The 17,482-nt window shown below is 41.9% G+C and overlaps 1 protein-coding gene across 1 annotated transcript in view; it reads right to left on the bottom strand.

Annotated features, from left to right (window-relative positions):
- Grin3a (glutamate ionotropic receptor NMDA type subunit 3A) overlaps window positions 1-17,482 on the bottom strand; it is a 188,516-nt gene that overhangs the window by 52,775 nt on the left and 118,259 nt on the right. The window contains exon 4 of the mRNA XM_052175785.1: window positions 677-822. Coding sequence (XP_052031745.1) covers window positions 677-822 — 146 coding nt within the window. The remainder of the gene's footprint in view (window positions 1-676; window positions 823-17,482) is intronic.

Here is a 17,482-nt window from a genome sequence, read left to right on the forward strand (position 1 = left end):
CCACTAATGGCCCTACTGGCTCTTTGACCAAAGGCATTTCAAACTGTAGACTCCGTAGTTAACTATTTACGTCATTTAATTTTATGCACACTATTCTATATTGTCTTTTGGATCTAATATGATATGAGTTATTTCTTCATGTGTATGTGTTTATGTATCCCCTTTCCATCTTCCTCTCCTTCTCCTTCCCTCTCCATGCCACCTGTCTGTCTGTCTGTTTGTCTCTCCCCCGCTCTCTGTCTCTCTGTCTCTGTCTCTGTCTCTCTCTCTCTCTTTCTCTCTCTCTTTGCTAGAAGAAGTTGACAGCTGCTGTCTTCCTCAATCATGCTCTACCATTTTTTTTGAGATAAAGTCTCTCACTGAATCTGAAGTTTGTTGAGTTGGTTAGACTGGCTGGCCAACAAGAGTCAGGGATCCTCTTGTCTCTACCTGCAAAGCACTGAAAGTGTGGGTTTATGCTCCATGAGTCTTACCCAGATGCCAGGGATCCAAACCCAGCTTCTCAAGCTTGTACAAGCATTTTACTGACTAAGATACTTGCATAGACCCTGTATGTGTTATTCGTGAATGTTAACAATAGGAATTTTTGTCCATTCTATTGAAAAAAAAAAAGAAGCAAAGCCCAAACGACTTCTTTTTCATGGGCACTTGTAGGATCCAAAAGGCTGCCACTCACTTCAGGTACTGCACTCCATCAGGGGTGGCTGGTACGTTGTACCTTCTCATGTATTCGTGCATCTCTGGGAAGCTCTGCCGCACATAGTCTTCAGCACTGCTTTCCCGGACAGTTCCAAAACGAAAGCCTTGAGAAGGATGATGAAGCTACCAGAGAGAAGAAGAAATGGCTCTAATATCCAGCGCTCATTTAAAATCTTTGAATTTCCCATTATGATTCACAATTAAATAACTGAGCATATTCCAAACACCCGGAGACACTAACATTCACACAAGGAGTGCAGACACACAAACATATGCTTTTTTCTTTTCTTTTTTTCTTTTTCTTTTTTTCTTGTATTTGTTTTTTTCGAGGCAGGGTTTCTCTGTATAGCCCTGGCTGTCCTGGAACTCACTCTGTAGACCAGGCTGGTCTCAAACTCAGAAATCCACCTGCCTCTGCCTCCCAGAGTGCTGGGATTACAGGCGTGTGCCACCTCCGCCCGGCCAAACATATGCTTTATTGTATCTGTGTGCACATCAGTGATTGTTCTAGCCTTAGAAGAAAAGAGACATGGATGACAAGTTGAATGTAGAAAACAGTTGTTTTGCTTTCTGTTGAGAACCCAGTGAACGTCTTTCTATTTTTTTCAAGAATGTTTCTATACTTATGTACTTGTTTTGTTGTTGGTTTTTTTGTTTGTTTTGTGTGATTTTATTTTTGCTAAGGGGGTGAGGTGGGGAGACACACAGTCCATGATGCGCATTTGGAGGTCAGGGGACAACCTGTGGGAATCACATCGCTCTTTCCAGGTCTTGGAAAGCGAATTTATCATGGTTGGTGGCAGTCACCTTTGCTTTAGTCATCTTGTTGGGTCCCTAGTAGAATTCTCTAGGCACTGTCCAAATTGACATGTAGAATCAGCATCATATTGAGAACTGCATATTAAAATATATCTTTGTGATTGCAAACTCCAGTGGTTAGAACTGTACAAAGACCATGCTAAAAGTGCTCTGGAAGGATAGTATACCTGGCCCAATGCTATGAATACTTTAATTTTATGTTTCTAATCTTTGTTGTATATCATGTTAAATGTGGTGAACTTATTTTTTGTTGTTTTGAACTGTTCCCTCTCCTTTAAGTCATTGCAGTACCCAATGATGAGTCACACCCTATGTTTTCTTAAAGGGACTAGTGCCTTACAAAGGAACAAGGGAGGAGGTGATAGCTGGAATGTCCTAGGCCTCCAGGATGCAAGACCTTACAATGAGGGGGCAATCCACTGATAGCCCCGCCCAGACATCTGTCACTAAGGAGAATGAGGATACAGCATATGACATCTAACTAAGTGAAGGTACAGAGACATGCTGATATGGAATCTAAAACATGCCAAATGGAAGAAGTGGGATTGGGTCATATTGTAGACGTAAGCTTTGGTCAGCAGCATCTCAGAGATTATCCTTCTCCACAAGGATCCTGTTCCAGGAAGGCCTTTAACCTTCTGTCTCCTGCTTCACATTGATATATTTTACATCATTGGTATTTACCTGAAGCCTTGGAGATGAGTCTATGGATGGGACTTAAGGACTTTATACACCTCCTGAAATTTTGGCAGTGTTTCACATAGATATGCATTTGCAATTGAATTGAAAGAAGACAACACAGAGCTGTTTTGAATGAAAATAATCAGGTTTTAAAGTTGTTTACAGCTCCCAAACTAAGAACTCACAGGATTTAGAAACATTTGGTATATTCAAAGATCAATTTATTTTAACTCATACTAAAAGTCAAATAATGACAAGAGTTAAATGATCTATATGTCATATCCTTATAGAATGTTATACAATGTATATGTTATGCTTGTGAGATGTATTTAATGAAACAGATGCTCTCACAGAAATGGAAAAAAAATTAAGGTGTTTGACAAAAACTACCTATGTATGTGTTTGATTAAACGCTATCATTTCCCGCAAATTTAATCTGTGTATTCAGGTTTACTGACCCCTATCATGTGCAACTCTTACAATCATACTCTGTAACTTGAACTCTGATTACCTGGCTCTTCATGCTATTTCTGCAATTGAGTATGGTGGTATGGCATATCCTTGTGTTCAATATAGTTAGTCCATGCACTGAACAAGTGCATGTTCCTGTTTAGTGCTCATGGGGGCCTTGGGGCAAGAGTGCCATACCTTTTTTGTTTAAATGACTGGTGCACTGGAGCTCAGTGAATGGAAGTGATCAGTATGAAATCACCCAGAGAGAGAACAGACATGGGCAAGTTAGAACCCAAGTCTATCTGGTTTTAAGGCTGGTGTTGTTATTTGCCACACTATCCTGCCTTTCAGCTCCCCTGAACATGTGGATGAAACATTCATTAGAAGCAACTCAGTAGTCTCCCTACCCTCTTCTTCTTTCTGTGTTCATGTACATGTATGTTTGTGCATGTGTGCATGCAGGCTTGGCTCAACACTGAGTGTCTTCCTTAATCACTTTCCAACTTCATTTTTAATACAGCGCAGCTCATTGTTCCTGGGGCTAGTTGGATGTTCAGCAAGCCCTTCAGAGCCTTCTGTCTTTGCATTCCAGACTGGGATTACCCATGCATGGTACTCTTCCCGAGTTTTGCTTGGGGGATCTAAATCCAGGCCCTTATGGTTATGAAGCAACACTATCCCCTTGGCAGCCTTTTCTTAATATTCTCCTGAGTGTGCAAGCCCAGGCCAATCCTCACACTAGCAATTGCTGCCCTACAGCTTGAGCAAAGGCTCATCAGCCTTTCCCCTGTGTAGCACCTGCTCATCTCTTGAGGCCTGGATAGAGATTCTCTGTGTGAAGCCTTTGGTCTTATGTCATTTCACTCTCCTATGCAGAGCGATATAAGAAAAATAATAGTGATCTACACATTTACCTGTGCAAAAGTAATGTCTTATACATACAAAACATACTTGGTCCAGGTGTTTGCTTGAGCTGTTTTCACACGCCGCTGTGTTTTCTCTATTGACCCTCCCTGGAAACCTTTGAATCCAGGATTTCTATTATCCTCCTTTCACAGAAAAAGGAACTGAAGGGCAGAAAGTTTGTCATCTGTCCAAAGTCACAGAGTCTGCAAGTACCTGGATCTGACCCCGGAGAGCCTACTGAAAGCATTTAGCTTGGGATCCCCATGGAATGCCATGTCTCATACATGTCCTGATTCCCTAGCTCACTTCAGTACAAAGTTTGCCACTTGTGCAGCAGGTGGTGAGCCAAAGGCTTTAAACATCTGTGATAACATCATATAAGGTAAATTTAATAACATTTCTCCCTTTGGCGTAATTGATCCAGAGCTTCTGTAGCTGTTAGTTAAGTTAGTTCATTTGATCCCCATTCTTTAGCTTGTCTTCTTCCACCGACCTAGTCATACTTCTACTTTCCCTTCAGTCTGCACTCTGTAACTTGCTGTTTAGTCTATCACCTCCTTTCATAGTCCACAGCACTATTCATTACATTAATAAGAGGGGCCCATAGACTCTCTTTTTATATGTGTCATACACAGCACATACTCCAGGTATGGTTCTAAAGTTAAGTGATCTAATTATTTGATTATCATCTAGACTATCTGCTTTTCTTCAGAACTGGAAACCATGTAGATCAGACCCATATTTACTTTAATTAATCTTTCCCTTCTGCAATGCTTTCTCTCACATAGTTTCTCAATAAGAAAGTCTCATAGTTGGCCACTAAGATGGATCAGCAGATAAAATGCATGTTGCTCAAGCTGGATTCTTGAATCAAGTTCCTGGAACCCATGTAAAGGTAGAAGAAGCAAATCTGCCTTCTGACCACTACTTGTGCTTGTAGTGCTTGTGTGCACACTGTACACATGCGTGCACCCATGCATGTGCACACACATAGTGGCACACATATGCCCACATACACATGCATCATATATAAGTACACATATAACCATAAATAAAACCCAAAATCTCCACATTACTAAAGAAACATTTTTAAGGGTACAGATTGCTAATTTTAACAATTCTTTGAACTTAGAGAGATGTGAGAGCTCTGTCTTCCTACTCATAAAATGGTGCCCACAGTGTAGCTTACAACTCAGGCTTTCCAAGTGAGTCCTGTCTTTAATGTGAAAGAGCCACAGGATCATTAGCCTCTAGACTTTTGCCTTATATGTGAAGAGAATCATTTCTGAGCATGTGTTTCACCACACTTCACTGCAGTAATATCTTCATGGGTCATGGACTGACTGTAGGCAACTCTGCCTTTCCGGGCCTCCATTTCTCTCTTGACTGCTTCAGTGCACCATTTGTGCCTAGAATTATGAGCTATGAGCCAGAAGATCCAGGCTGGGCTTTGGTGTTTTTCCTTTCCCTGCTGGCTTCTGCTGTTTCTCACTAGCACTTATGTTGGCTTCATGTGAACCTGAGAAAGCAGTCGATTTGAGGTTTTGAGAATATTAGTCACTGACAAGATTTCTCCCTTTGGCTTAATTCATCCAAAGCCTCTGTAGCTGAGAATGGAAAATTACTTCACGTATTAAACAACCAGGCCATAGGATAGAAAGTGTGGTACCAGCCAGACTAACTTAGATGTGCTTCATAAACACATCCACTTCTCCAGTCTCGGTAGCCATGCTTTGTCCCCTTTCAAACCATTCACTGTCATCATAGAACCCACATCTGGTCACATCCGGTCACATTTCTCTCTCCCTTAATGCTCATCAGTGATTCCTCACACTTTTGGAATAAGGTCCAGTGCCTATGTGGCCACCAAGTTTGTGCATAGGTTTGATCCTGTCTCATTTCCAGACTCTTCTTCACAGGCAGGTACTAGATGCTTCAATAGTTTCTCCAATTTATTCATTTTTATTTCACTTTTCTTTTTGACTCAAAACTATCTACTTCTTGCTTTATCATAACTCCTGTATATAGTCCTCACTGCCTGGGAAGACCTCTCCTTATTCTCAAGCCTTCTTTGTCTAGATAACTCCTGCATGTTACATCTACAAGGAAACCTTCATTGACCCTTGTAGTAGAGTGCTGCCTCCCCTCCATTTCACCTAAAGCTTCAAGTAGGACCGATAATAGTGAAACTATCTATTACAACTGTTGGCTACATATACATGTCCGTGAGAACAGGACCCATGCCTTTCCTCTTTACGCTGTATGAGTCTTCGACATATGTTAACTGCTGTTGGTTGTCATCATCATCATAGTCACCTTCATGTGAAAACCCACTTCTTGGTACAGAGGGAATGTTTGGAATATCTGGGGATAGGTGAAGCATCATTATCAACATAAAATTCTCTCAGACTTAATGCATTACAAATGTCCTACTTTTTTCTTATGCTTCTTTATAAACCTGCTATTATTTTAATTGTTGCCTTCATGCTTTCAAAACAAGGCATTCTATTTTTCTGTGTGATATTCTAATGGAACATTACAGTGGGTTTCTCAGTAGTAGCAGAATAATAGAACAATAAACGAGATCTGAGAAGTGATTGATGCATCCCCGTGGATTAGCATAGTCCTCCCGTGTATAATTCACACAGGCAGAAATATGAGAAAGCTTGAGTCAAGGAGAATGAAAAGGTTTGCTACACAAAATTCCAGCTATCACCAGAAAGGCCCAGAGAGAGAACCATTACTTTTAAGTTTCCATTAACTATTCTACCAACTCACCCATTTCTGTTTATATTGTACCAACATCTTCAGGCTTTGGGGAAATAACCTAAGGTTGAACTGTCTATTTGCCTGTGAGTTGTTCTGTGTTAATGGAATACTAAACTATACCTGTAGCACATAGAGAACAACCAGACAGACAGTTCCCAGAACAGAGAGAAATGTCTCAAAACAAAAGCAAGCAGGCTCTGGCTTCAATATCCAAGGTGGATACGACGCTTCAGATTTAAAGCAATTTTAGTGAAGTATTCTCTACAGCTCACATTTGCATCTGCCTGAGATCAGAATTGAAGATTATAAAAGCATGGTAGCACTGGGTTTGGTACAGTTCCTTTCAACTTGTGCAGAAAGGACCATTTTTTAATTTCCCCAAATGAGCAATGTATGCTAGAGATTTGTAGTTCTTTCCATGCAACATTGTTTTATATGTGTAACCCCTATGGATTGTGCAATATTGAATTGTCTCAGGGTTCAGGGAAGGTTTTGTATGATCTACTCTTCTTATCCACTATGTATAAATTCATTTTAGAGATTGCATTAACTGTGGTTTCTTCTTTTTTGTGTATGTTTTTAATATAAAAGAGTTTTTATTAGATATTTTCTTTATTTACATTTTAAATGTTATCCCCTTTCCTGGTTTCCTCTCCAAAACCCTCCTGTTCCATTTCCCCACCTCCTGCTCACCAACCCATATAATCCCACTTCCCTGTCCTGGCATTTCCCTATTCTCGGGCATCAAGCCTTCTCAGGACCAAGGGCCTTTCCTCCCTTTGATGTCCAATAAGACCATACTCTGATACATATGCAGCTGGAGCCATGGGTCCCTCCATGTGTACTCTTTGGTTGGTGGTTTAGTTCCTGGGAGCTCTGGGGGTACTGGTTGGTTCATATTGTTGTTCCTTCTAACTGCCATTTCTTAACAATGAAGATTTTTACTCAGTTCGTTAGGTTTAGGTTAGAACCTGTGATTTTTCATAGACCAGACTGGGAAGAGTAAGACTTTAGTTCCAACATCACCACTAAATGTGCTGAATCTGCTTGAATGTCTTCAGTGACAAGAATGTCACTCTGAGTTGCTGGATGTCCTACAAATGAAGTGTGACTTTGTCTCCATCCAGTAAATTCATATATATATTCATATATATATAATAAATTATATAATATAGCATTTATATATAAAATGGTAGAAATAAAACAATATAATATTTATTATGTGCAAGAACATCTACATGTAACAAGATACTGTTTTCATTATTCATTATTGCATCTGAGTGGCTGCCATGCAGGCAAGGTAAACATAGTATCTAAGACTTGCATAAGCAGATAAGGTAAGATTTGACTACAGCTCTCTCTTGGAGCTTAGACCTGTCCTTATGCAGGCTGTGGCTTTCACACCTTTGGCATTTTGGCTTTTCACATCTGTTGCATTTCTTGGCATGACATCATATTTAATTTATTAGTGTTGGCCTTGGTTCTTCTGACAATATGAGTCATTTCATCAGATCCAGGAATAGACTACAGGAAAGCAAACTATGGCCCAGGGGCCGTATCTGATCTACTACCTGCTTTTATAAACCATCCAGTTAAAATGTTTTATTGGATCTCAGCAGATACATGTCTGTATTTATAGATGTGTATTACTGCTCAAGTTTGGGTGTAAAGTTAGATCCATAATTACTTGTGCTACAATTTTAAAATCACTTTTTAAAGTGGTTTTGGTTATATAACACATTTCAGATAAAGGATGGCTGTCTTCTGAACTGGGCACTGTTGATAATTACACAGACACATGAACCCACCAAGGCTGTCACAGACAATAAGGATGAATATTCATCTCAGTTACTGTTACACATGCTTTAAATTAGGATATAGAAAAACAAAGTAAAAAGTATTGTTTATGAGTCCTTTCTAGCATTCTCCTAAGACAAGTGCTAGCATTTCTTGTTCTCCATTTCTTTTTTATATATTATTTGTATTTTCTTTACAAAAGCTGCTTTCTCCATTTAGAGGCAACCAGTAAATCTCTCTCCCTTCATTGTCGGTCCCAAACCCCTATGTTGTGTTAGTGAAACTCTAGTCAACAATGTCCCTTGCCATGATATCACACTTATTTTATATGAGTGTTAGCCTAGGTTCTTTTGACAATTTGAGGTATTTCATCAGTTATGAATAGACTACAGGTCAGCAAACTGTGGCCCAGGGGCCACATCTGGCCTACCACCTATTTTCATAAATCATTCAATAAAACATTTTATTGAATCACAGCCAAGCCCATTCATTTATAGACAATCTATTGCTGCTTTTGCCTTCTGACATTAGAGTTGAAAAGGTGTGAAATAGACCATCTGATCACAAAGCCTGAGATATTTACTATCTGCCCCACCGGATAGAGACAAGAGTCTGATCATCTTTTCCATACTCATATTTCCAATTTTCTTCTAGTGTGCTCCCTAATCTCAGTGGCCATTCAGGAAGAACCACAGTTAGGAAGAACTGCAGTTGCAGGGCAGTGAGCAGGAGTGATAAACGTCCATGTACTGTTGATGCAGGCAGGCTTTTGTGTGATGGAGTCATTCCCTCATCATGGGTATTGATCGTTCCAGGTCCATGTCCCCATGCCTACAGTCCTTCATTTCTTCCTATGGCTAGTGATGATACAATCACAATTGACTTTGAAGCAACAGCATGAGACAATTTGTGTCCTATCCCATAGTTAGGTGCTTTGGGGACAGCCATCACAAGTCTGAGTTTATGGGATGGGGCCAGTGACACTCCTACTCACGAGCTCTCATTATTTGTTCATTTGATCTTTCTTTCAGCGCTCCTCTATTCCTTTTGGCTGTATGTATTCCATCTCATCAGTGCTGGAGTTATTTCTTATTTCCACTATTATAATAATGATGATAGCTAATGCTTGTTGGAGATCTTATTCCAGCAAGCAGCCAAGATTTCAAATCACCTTGTTTAACCCTTTTTAACACATTCAGTGACACACACAATCATCATCCTTGTTTTAGAGGGAGAATCTGAACCAAGGCACGATTAAGCAGCTAGCCCAAGGCCACAGAACAAGAAAACATCAGATCAAGGAAATGGACCCAGGAACCCAAGGGACTTTCACTATCAATCTCTAGTTTCTTTATCTCTGGCTCAGTGCTGTTGCTAGTATATTATTTCCCATTTTTTTCTAGGACACAGATTCTTTTAGGAGATTTCTTTTAGAGGCTATAGATAAGGCACACATTCCACGAATCTGATGATCAATTTTATCCAAATGACGAGTGGCAGCTTACAACAATAGGACAACATATGGATACCCTTTGGGTCTTTAAGTAGGATGTTTATCACAGGCATAGGAGCAACATTTGGAGTGTAATGCTTACAAAAGGCAACTGTACATATTATTCATTCATGAGACACAAGAAACATTATGGTTCCAGCATTCCGCATATAAAAGCTAGATGGATTGTCTAACTTCCCTGGGCCCTGTGAGGTTCAAAGACATGTGTTCAACATCCAGCGATCTTGGCAGGAAGTCTAGAACTGAACACATCTCTCTTCTTCCTTACACACAAATTTTCCCATTCCTGCCTTACATGACTGCACACACATTTCTATTGCTATACCAGTCTCCTTAGCATTTGCTTATTTTTCTATTCTGTCTGCTTTGCATACAGGTGAAAGCTTGAAATGAATTAAAAGGGAGAAATTAACATCAAGAGACTGTAATTCTATGATGTCCAGGCTAACGGGAAGATGAGTAGCTGGCACGTTAGAGAGCATTTAATCTATTCACTCATTTTTATTGCTGACAACGCATGTGTCTTTTATTTATTCAGCACTCTGCATGTGTGTCAAGTATTCTGATAATGCCTCGATGTGGATTATGTAATTTAAAGCACATGACAGCAACAATAAATCAAAATACCTGTTATTGTCATCCAGTTTCTCATGACAGACAGCCCCATAGAAAGTCAGTTGGTAAGCCCAGACTTTACACTTTGTCTGATTCCAGATGCTCTCTGTCTGCATGTACTTCATTACGTCTTCCTCTAAGCACACTTGGGCCATAATGAGAAAAGCGAATGCTTTCCTTCATGACATACAAAGAATGTAGAAAGAGTAGGAAAAAAATCCCAACTCTCATCCCAAGATCATTTGTCACCTTCTCATGTTAATATGGCTGATAAAATAATTGTTCTTTATAATATCTAGTGTTCAGCCATATGCCCTCATCTACTGTTTATGAGAGCACACATTTCTGGTCTTTATTCCATCCTCTAAGGAATAATTCCCTGATTTAAAATTGTTGCACAGCATCTATAGAATACCACAGTGGGACCCATTTACTGAGCCTCTGGACGTCTTAGTGTCTTTCTTTTACATTAATAGCAATACGAGAGCGAGGCCCACTGTTGTGGTCTCCACGTTCCATAGCTGCCTTTAGCCGCCACAGAGAGAAGCCAGAGCGCTCTCGGGTCTCTGCCGGGCGGCCATTGCTATTCTGCTGCAGCCCTTCTGTGCATTTCCTTGTTTCCTGCTCTTCTCTGGTGCAAGGCATCCAGCTTTGCGTCTTCTCTGTCCCCGGCTCTAATGCCTTCTTTTTCTGCTTATCTAGTGCAGCTTATCCTTTTCAATCCAGTGAGCCTCTCCCAATTGTCTTATTGAAAAATCTCCCCCAAATCTCTCTTAAGACTGACATATAGACCAATGGAACAGAATAAAGAGCCCAGAAATAAATCCATGGATTACAGCCAACCAGTTCTCAGCGAAGGTGTCAGGAGCACACAATAGGGAGAAGGACAATCTTAAAAAAATAGTTTTGGGATGAATGAGTAAATGTATGCAGAAGACTGAAATTGGATTACTATCATATTGCATACAAAACTCTCTCTAAATGCATGAAATACTTAAAAATATAATGCTTCAAATTGTGAAACAACTACAAGAAAATACAGAGATCATGCCATGTAACACTAACTCAGTTACTGATATTTTCGGGGTTTTTAAAATTTTCTTTCTTTAATTTTACATATATGAGTGTTTGCCTTATGTCTGTGCATGACATATGTGCATTACTCTCAGAGGCCAGAAGTGGGTGTTGGATCCCCTAGGACTCGGAGTTGTAAGTCACCATGTGGATGTTGGAAATTCCACCCTGCAATTGGTTCCAGGTCTTATTTATTGACACAATCAAGAACCAATTAGGTAATCAGCACCCCCCCCCATGCCCAGCATAAACTCTAACAACAATTTATAAACATTTGTCCTTGTATCCACAAATAAGTATAGTATTTGTCCTTTATCAAGGAAACTTCTCTTTGCAACAGACAGAGACTGCTACAGAAAGCCACAACCAATCAAACTGCTGAACCCAGCCAGTCCCAGTGGCTATATCTATAAAACACTCTTGCACCTAAAGCTCAGACAACACTGTGGAAGAGGATGTGGGAGGTGTAAGAACTAGAAGATTGGGGTCTTTACTGTTAGAGCATATATCCTAATATCAGAGGCTCCATCCATAATGTCTTATCAATATGGCTGCTCAAATGTGAGTGACAACGGAGGACACCAACAAACATGCCAAATTACAGGGAGCAGAGGGAGTCCACAGGCCTCAGCTATACATAATGAACTGCAGGCCTCTGAGCAAAGCAGGAGCAGGAGCAGGGCAGGGCAGGGCAGGGCAGGGCAGGGGCAGGGGCAGGGGCAGGGGCAGGGGCAGGGGCAGGAGGAGGAGCAGGAGCAGGGTCAGGGTCAGGGGCAGGGGCAGGGGCACGGGCAGGGGCAGGAGGAGGAGCAGGAGCAAGGGCAGGGGCAGGAGGAGGAGCAGGGGTGGGGCAGGAGGAGGGGCAGGAGCAGGGGCAGGAGCAGGAGGAGGAGCAGGGGCAGGAGGAGGAGGAGCAGGGGCAGGGGCAGGAGGAGGAGCAGGAGCAGGGGCAGGAGAAGGAGCAGGGGCAGGAGGAGGAGTAGGGGTGGGGCAGGAGGAGGGGCAGGAGCAGGGGCAGGAGCAGGAGGAGGAGCAGGGGCAGGAGGAGCAGGGGCAGGGGCAGGAGGAGGAGCAGGAGCAGGGGCAGGAGGAGGAGCAGGAGCAGGGGCAGGAGGAGGAGCAGGAGCAGGGGCAGGGGCAGGAGGAGGAGCAGGAGGAGGAGCAGGAGCAGGGGCAGGAGGAGGAGCAGGAGCAAGAGCAGGGGCAGGGGCAGGAGGAGGAGCAGGAGGAGGAGCAGGGGCAGGGGCAGGAGGAGGAGCAGGAGCAGGAGGAGGAGCAGGAGCAGGAGCAGGAGCAGGAGGAGGAGCAGGAGCAGGGGCAGGAGGAGGAGCAGGGGCAGGAGGAGGAGCAGGGGTGGGGCAGGAGGAGGGGCAGGAGCAGGAGGAGGAGGAGCAGGAGCAGGGGCAGGAGGAGGAGCAGGAGCAGGGGCAGGAGGAGGAGCAGGAGCAGGGGCAGGAGGAGGAGCAGGAGCAGGGGCAGGGGCAGGAGGAGGAGCAGGGGGAGGAGGAGGAGCAGGAGGAGGAGCAGGAGCAGGGGCAGGGGCAGGGGCAGGAGGAGGAGCAGGAGGAGGAGCAGGAGCAGGAGCAGGGGCAGGGGCAGGAGCAGGGGCAGGGGCAGGAGGAGGAGCAGGAGCAGGAGCAGGAGCAGGGCCTGGGGCAGGGGCAGGGGCAGGAGTAGGAGCAAAGGCTCTCTCCAGGGAAGTACATAACAAGTGGTTGTTCAGTGCTAAACAGTCAGTCCTGAAGACATACATATAAGTGACCTTATATGGACCCAACAGGTTATATTTGGGATTATATACATATATGTAAATACATATATACACACGCAGTGAAAATTGATAAAGAGGCCGTGAATTTAAAGGAGAAAAAAAGAAATGACCATATAGGAGGTTTTGAGGGAGAAAAGCAAGACAATCTCAAAAATCAACAAAAATATTAATTAAAAGAAGTGTAGGCAAAAGCAAATAAGCCAGACCTGGGATTATATTAAACTAAATGCTGGGAGCGAAAAAACCATCAGTAGGAGGAGATGAGTTATAAGATATGAGGAAATGTTTGTAACTATATATCTCATAAGAGGTTGATTTATAAAATATAGGAGGAACTAAGAAAATAGTCAGAAAATCAATATTGCTAAAATGATCAAAAAGACTGGAATAGACATTTATCAAAAGAGACTTACAAATGGCCAAGAGGCACATGAAACACGTTCAGTATCATTAATGAATAGGGGAATGTAAGTCAAAATCACAATGAGATATGACTTCACCCCAGTTAGCATAGCTATTATCTCAAAGCAAAAAGTTAACAAGCTCTGGGGTGAATGGAGTAAAAGAGAGTCCATTTACACTTTGACAGAACATAAATTAATATGTTCACTATGGAAAGTAAACAAAGCTATCATATAGTCAAAAATTCTATTATGAAGAATACATCCGAAGAAAATGAAACCAGAATCTGCTATCTATGTGCTGTAGACAGATAAATGGATAAGAAAACGTAACACACAGCACATATGCACACATGCACAGACACACAGCCCACACATTGAGGAATACTCTCACTCACAAAAGGTGAAATCTTTGTTCTTTGTAACTGTGTGGAAATCTAGTGAACATTATGTTAAATGGAATAAACCAGACACAAAAAGTCAAATCCCTTATTATTTTACACATGTATGGAATCTAAAACAGCCTCACAGGAACAGAGTGTGGTTATCAAAGATTGGCAAGTTTGGGATCTGGATTGGATAGTTATTGGCTAAAAATTCATTATTGGGTAGGAGGAATGAAACAGATTGATTTTTGATGGCAGCTAATTATGATATATTATTTTAAATATTCCTTTTAAGAGAAGGAATGTTAAATGCGGTTACTATGAAAACATTCGTGAGGTAAAATGTATCAATTGCCTAGATTCATCCATTCTGCAACATATACGCACTTCAAAACCTCATACAACACAGAGTAAATACATATAATTTTATGCATTAATTTTAAAAACAAAAAGTCTGGAAAATGATCTCCTTTTCTGTTGGATAATCGTGTTGGCTAAATGATCTAAACTCATTTGTCCCTTCCATGTAAGGCAAATTATTTCACTAACATTGCCTGGTCTTTCTTCCTTCCTTCCTTTTTTGTTCCTTTCCTTTTCATTCCCTTCCTTACTTCCTTTCTTTATTTTTTCTTTCTTTCTCCCTTCCTTCCTTCCATCCTTTCTTCCATCCATCCTTTCTTCCTTCTTTCTTTTTTCTTCTTTTTACTATGTTGTTCCGGATAGCTTGGAATCCTCTATGTAAACCAGGCTGGCCTCAAACTTAGAGAAAAAGGCTTCCCTCTGCCTTTCAAATGCTAGGATTAAAGGTGTGTGCCTCTTAAGTATGGTATACTAATAATTCACCTGATGGTGCTACTGCTGATGGTGCCTCTCATTGTGTGTTAGATAGTGTGTAAATGCTTGATGGACTTCATCTTCTGTAAATTGTAACAATCCTATTAAGATGGTTCTATATACCTATCTCCCCTTTCCCCACTTTTCGATGAGGTATTTCCATGTGGACCATACTGACTTTGGACTTCTAGACTTAAGGGAGTGTCTTGTCTCAACATTCCCAGTAGTTGGAAACAGGTATAACCTCCATGGCTGCTTTTATACTTATGCTGCAGATAAGAATCTGATTTATAATAGGCAGAAGCTGGAAAAAAAACAGATGTCCCTCAACAGAGGAATGGATTCAGAAAATGTGGTACATTTACACAATGGAGTATTACTCAGCTATTAGAAACAATGAATTCATGAAATTCTTAGGCAAATGGATGGAGCTAGAAACTATCATCCTGAGTGAGGTAATCCAATCACAAAAGAACACACATGGTTTGCAGTTGCTGATAAGTGGATATTAGCCCAAAAGCTCGTAATACCCAAGATACAACTCACAGATCACATGAAATTCAAGATGAAGGAAGACCAAAGTGTGATTACTTTGATCCTTATTGGAAAGTGGATCAAAACACCCATGGCTCACAGCCACCAATAGAATGAGGATAGGATCCCCAATGGAGCTAGAGGGAGGACCCAAGGAGCTGAAGAGGTTTGCAGCTCTGTAGGAGGAACAATAACGTGTACCAACCAGTATCCCCAGAGCTCCCAGGGACTAATCCATCAACCAAAGAGTACACATGGAGGGACCCATGGCTCCAGCTACATATGTAGCAGAAGATGACCATTTCAAACATCAATGAGAGGAGAGGCCATTGGTATTGTGAAGGCTCGATTCCCCGAATAGAGGAATGCAAGTCAGGAAATTGGGAGGGTGGGATTGAGCAAGGGAAGGGGGGGGATAGGGTGTTTTGGGCGGGATAATGTGGAAGGGGGTTAACATTTGAAATGTAAATAAAGCAAACATCTAACTAAAAAAAAAAAGAATCTGAGGCTTGCTACTGCTCATTAACTTGTTTGCACTTTTGGAGCCAGCAAATGATAGCGCTAGGCAGGTCTCTGTGTCTTCTGTTGAAGTTCTGGATTGCCATAGTTTGCAGTTCAAAACTTGTTGGCTTTTCCAGTTAGTCCCTTTACTGCTGTAAGACCCAGCTCTATTTCTGCAACAAGGCTAATTGAAAGTGTTCAGCCAACGAACATGTAGCCAAGGGCCTTTTGAGGGAACTTAATAAGCCTCCCAACAACCCATTAATACTAGTAGATACCAATTATTGCACTGATTATGTGCCTTAGCCCTTTACATTGATCATCTCTGTTAGGTCCAAAAGGAACTCCAATTCTCTAAACTCCAAAAGGCAGAAATGAGCTGAACCTGGACTATAGGAGGATAAAAGCCAGCATTCCTCCGGAACTTCTGAAATCAGTTCCCATCTGTTCGACGACTTATTTCCTTTATTAAAAGCATAAGGGGTTCATGGCTCTCTACTGACATACACCTATGGTTGTGTAACAAAACACATCCTGGGATCCAGGTTCCCTCAGTAACCCAAGTATCTGTTGTGTATTTCAAAGCCCCCACACCAGGCTCCTGGACCTCCCCTCCCCCAAGTCTCTGCTCTCCTTTACTCCCCCCCACTATTCTCACTGCACTTGCTTTTTTCTAGCCCTGGTATCATTCCTCCCCCCTCCCCCATCTCATAGATAGCCCAGCATGTCCAGTCTGCCTGTCATATTTAGTCTACTTCTTTCTCTGCTCTAGAATCTTCCAGATGCCTCTCGGTCTCTGACTTTGTCTCTGTCTCTCTCTCTCTGTCTCTCTCTCTCTCTCTCTCTGTCTCTCTCTCTCTCTTTCTCTCTCTCTCTCTGTCTGTCTCTGTCTCTCTCAACATTCTTCTTAACCATATCATGCAGTGATTGATTATGTTTGCAGTTTCTTTATTGTACTCCCCTAATACAGTTTTACTTCAGCCTTGCTGCACCCTTGGGAGGTCAGTTTTGTGAATAACTTAAGTTCATTGATGCCCAAATTGAAATTCAGAGACATGAAATAGCCTTCCTAGACTCTTTGGCCCACACACTCAGCAGCTATGTATACATATATAGCTGATTCTAAGCCCCAGCTATCGTGTAAGATGATGTCATGGTTGGGATTTTCAAAGATAGTTAGGAGCATAATACAACCACTATAGTGCCATAATCCTTTTAAATATGCGATTCTAAGGTAAGTGGCAGACTGGGGCTTTGCCTCTGGTAAAGAAGGTTCAGAGACAAGGCTAGGAGGCTACAGAGCGCCCAATGGGGCTGGGAGATTTCTGTAAGCTTCAAGTGCCTGGATAACCCTAACATTTTTGTTTATGTAATTGGCTGGCAGTACAGGCAAACTTCAAGGTGAATAATGACTTGTGGACTGTGGCACTCAAACCTTTCCCTTGAGTCGTTGCCCATCACCAGCAGTATACTGTAGCCTGTGGCCTGAGCAGGCAGTGAGATCCTTGCTGAACCCAGAGTCAGCAATTCTGGGCTGATTAAATGCAAATGAATGAAAACAGCTATAAATTTACTCCCATCCCCCCAATGATCTAAGCCTTTTGGCACAAGTCCAACCACATCTTTATGTTTTTATTTCATTATATAACTCAGAAGAATTAAATATTAAAACATGTCCAATTTGGCCTTCATTCAAGGTGGGCTGGAGGTAAAATAATCAACAGAAGGT

Source organism: Apodemus sylvaticus, chromosome 3 (genome assembly GCF_947179515.1).
Source record: "Apodemus sylvaticus chromosome 3, mApoSyl1.1, whole genome shotgun sequence".
NCBI classification, from domain to species: Eukaryota; Metazoa; Chordata; class Mammalia; order Rodentia; family Muridae; genus Apodemus; species Apodemus sylvaticus.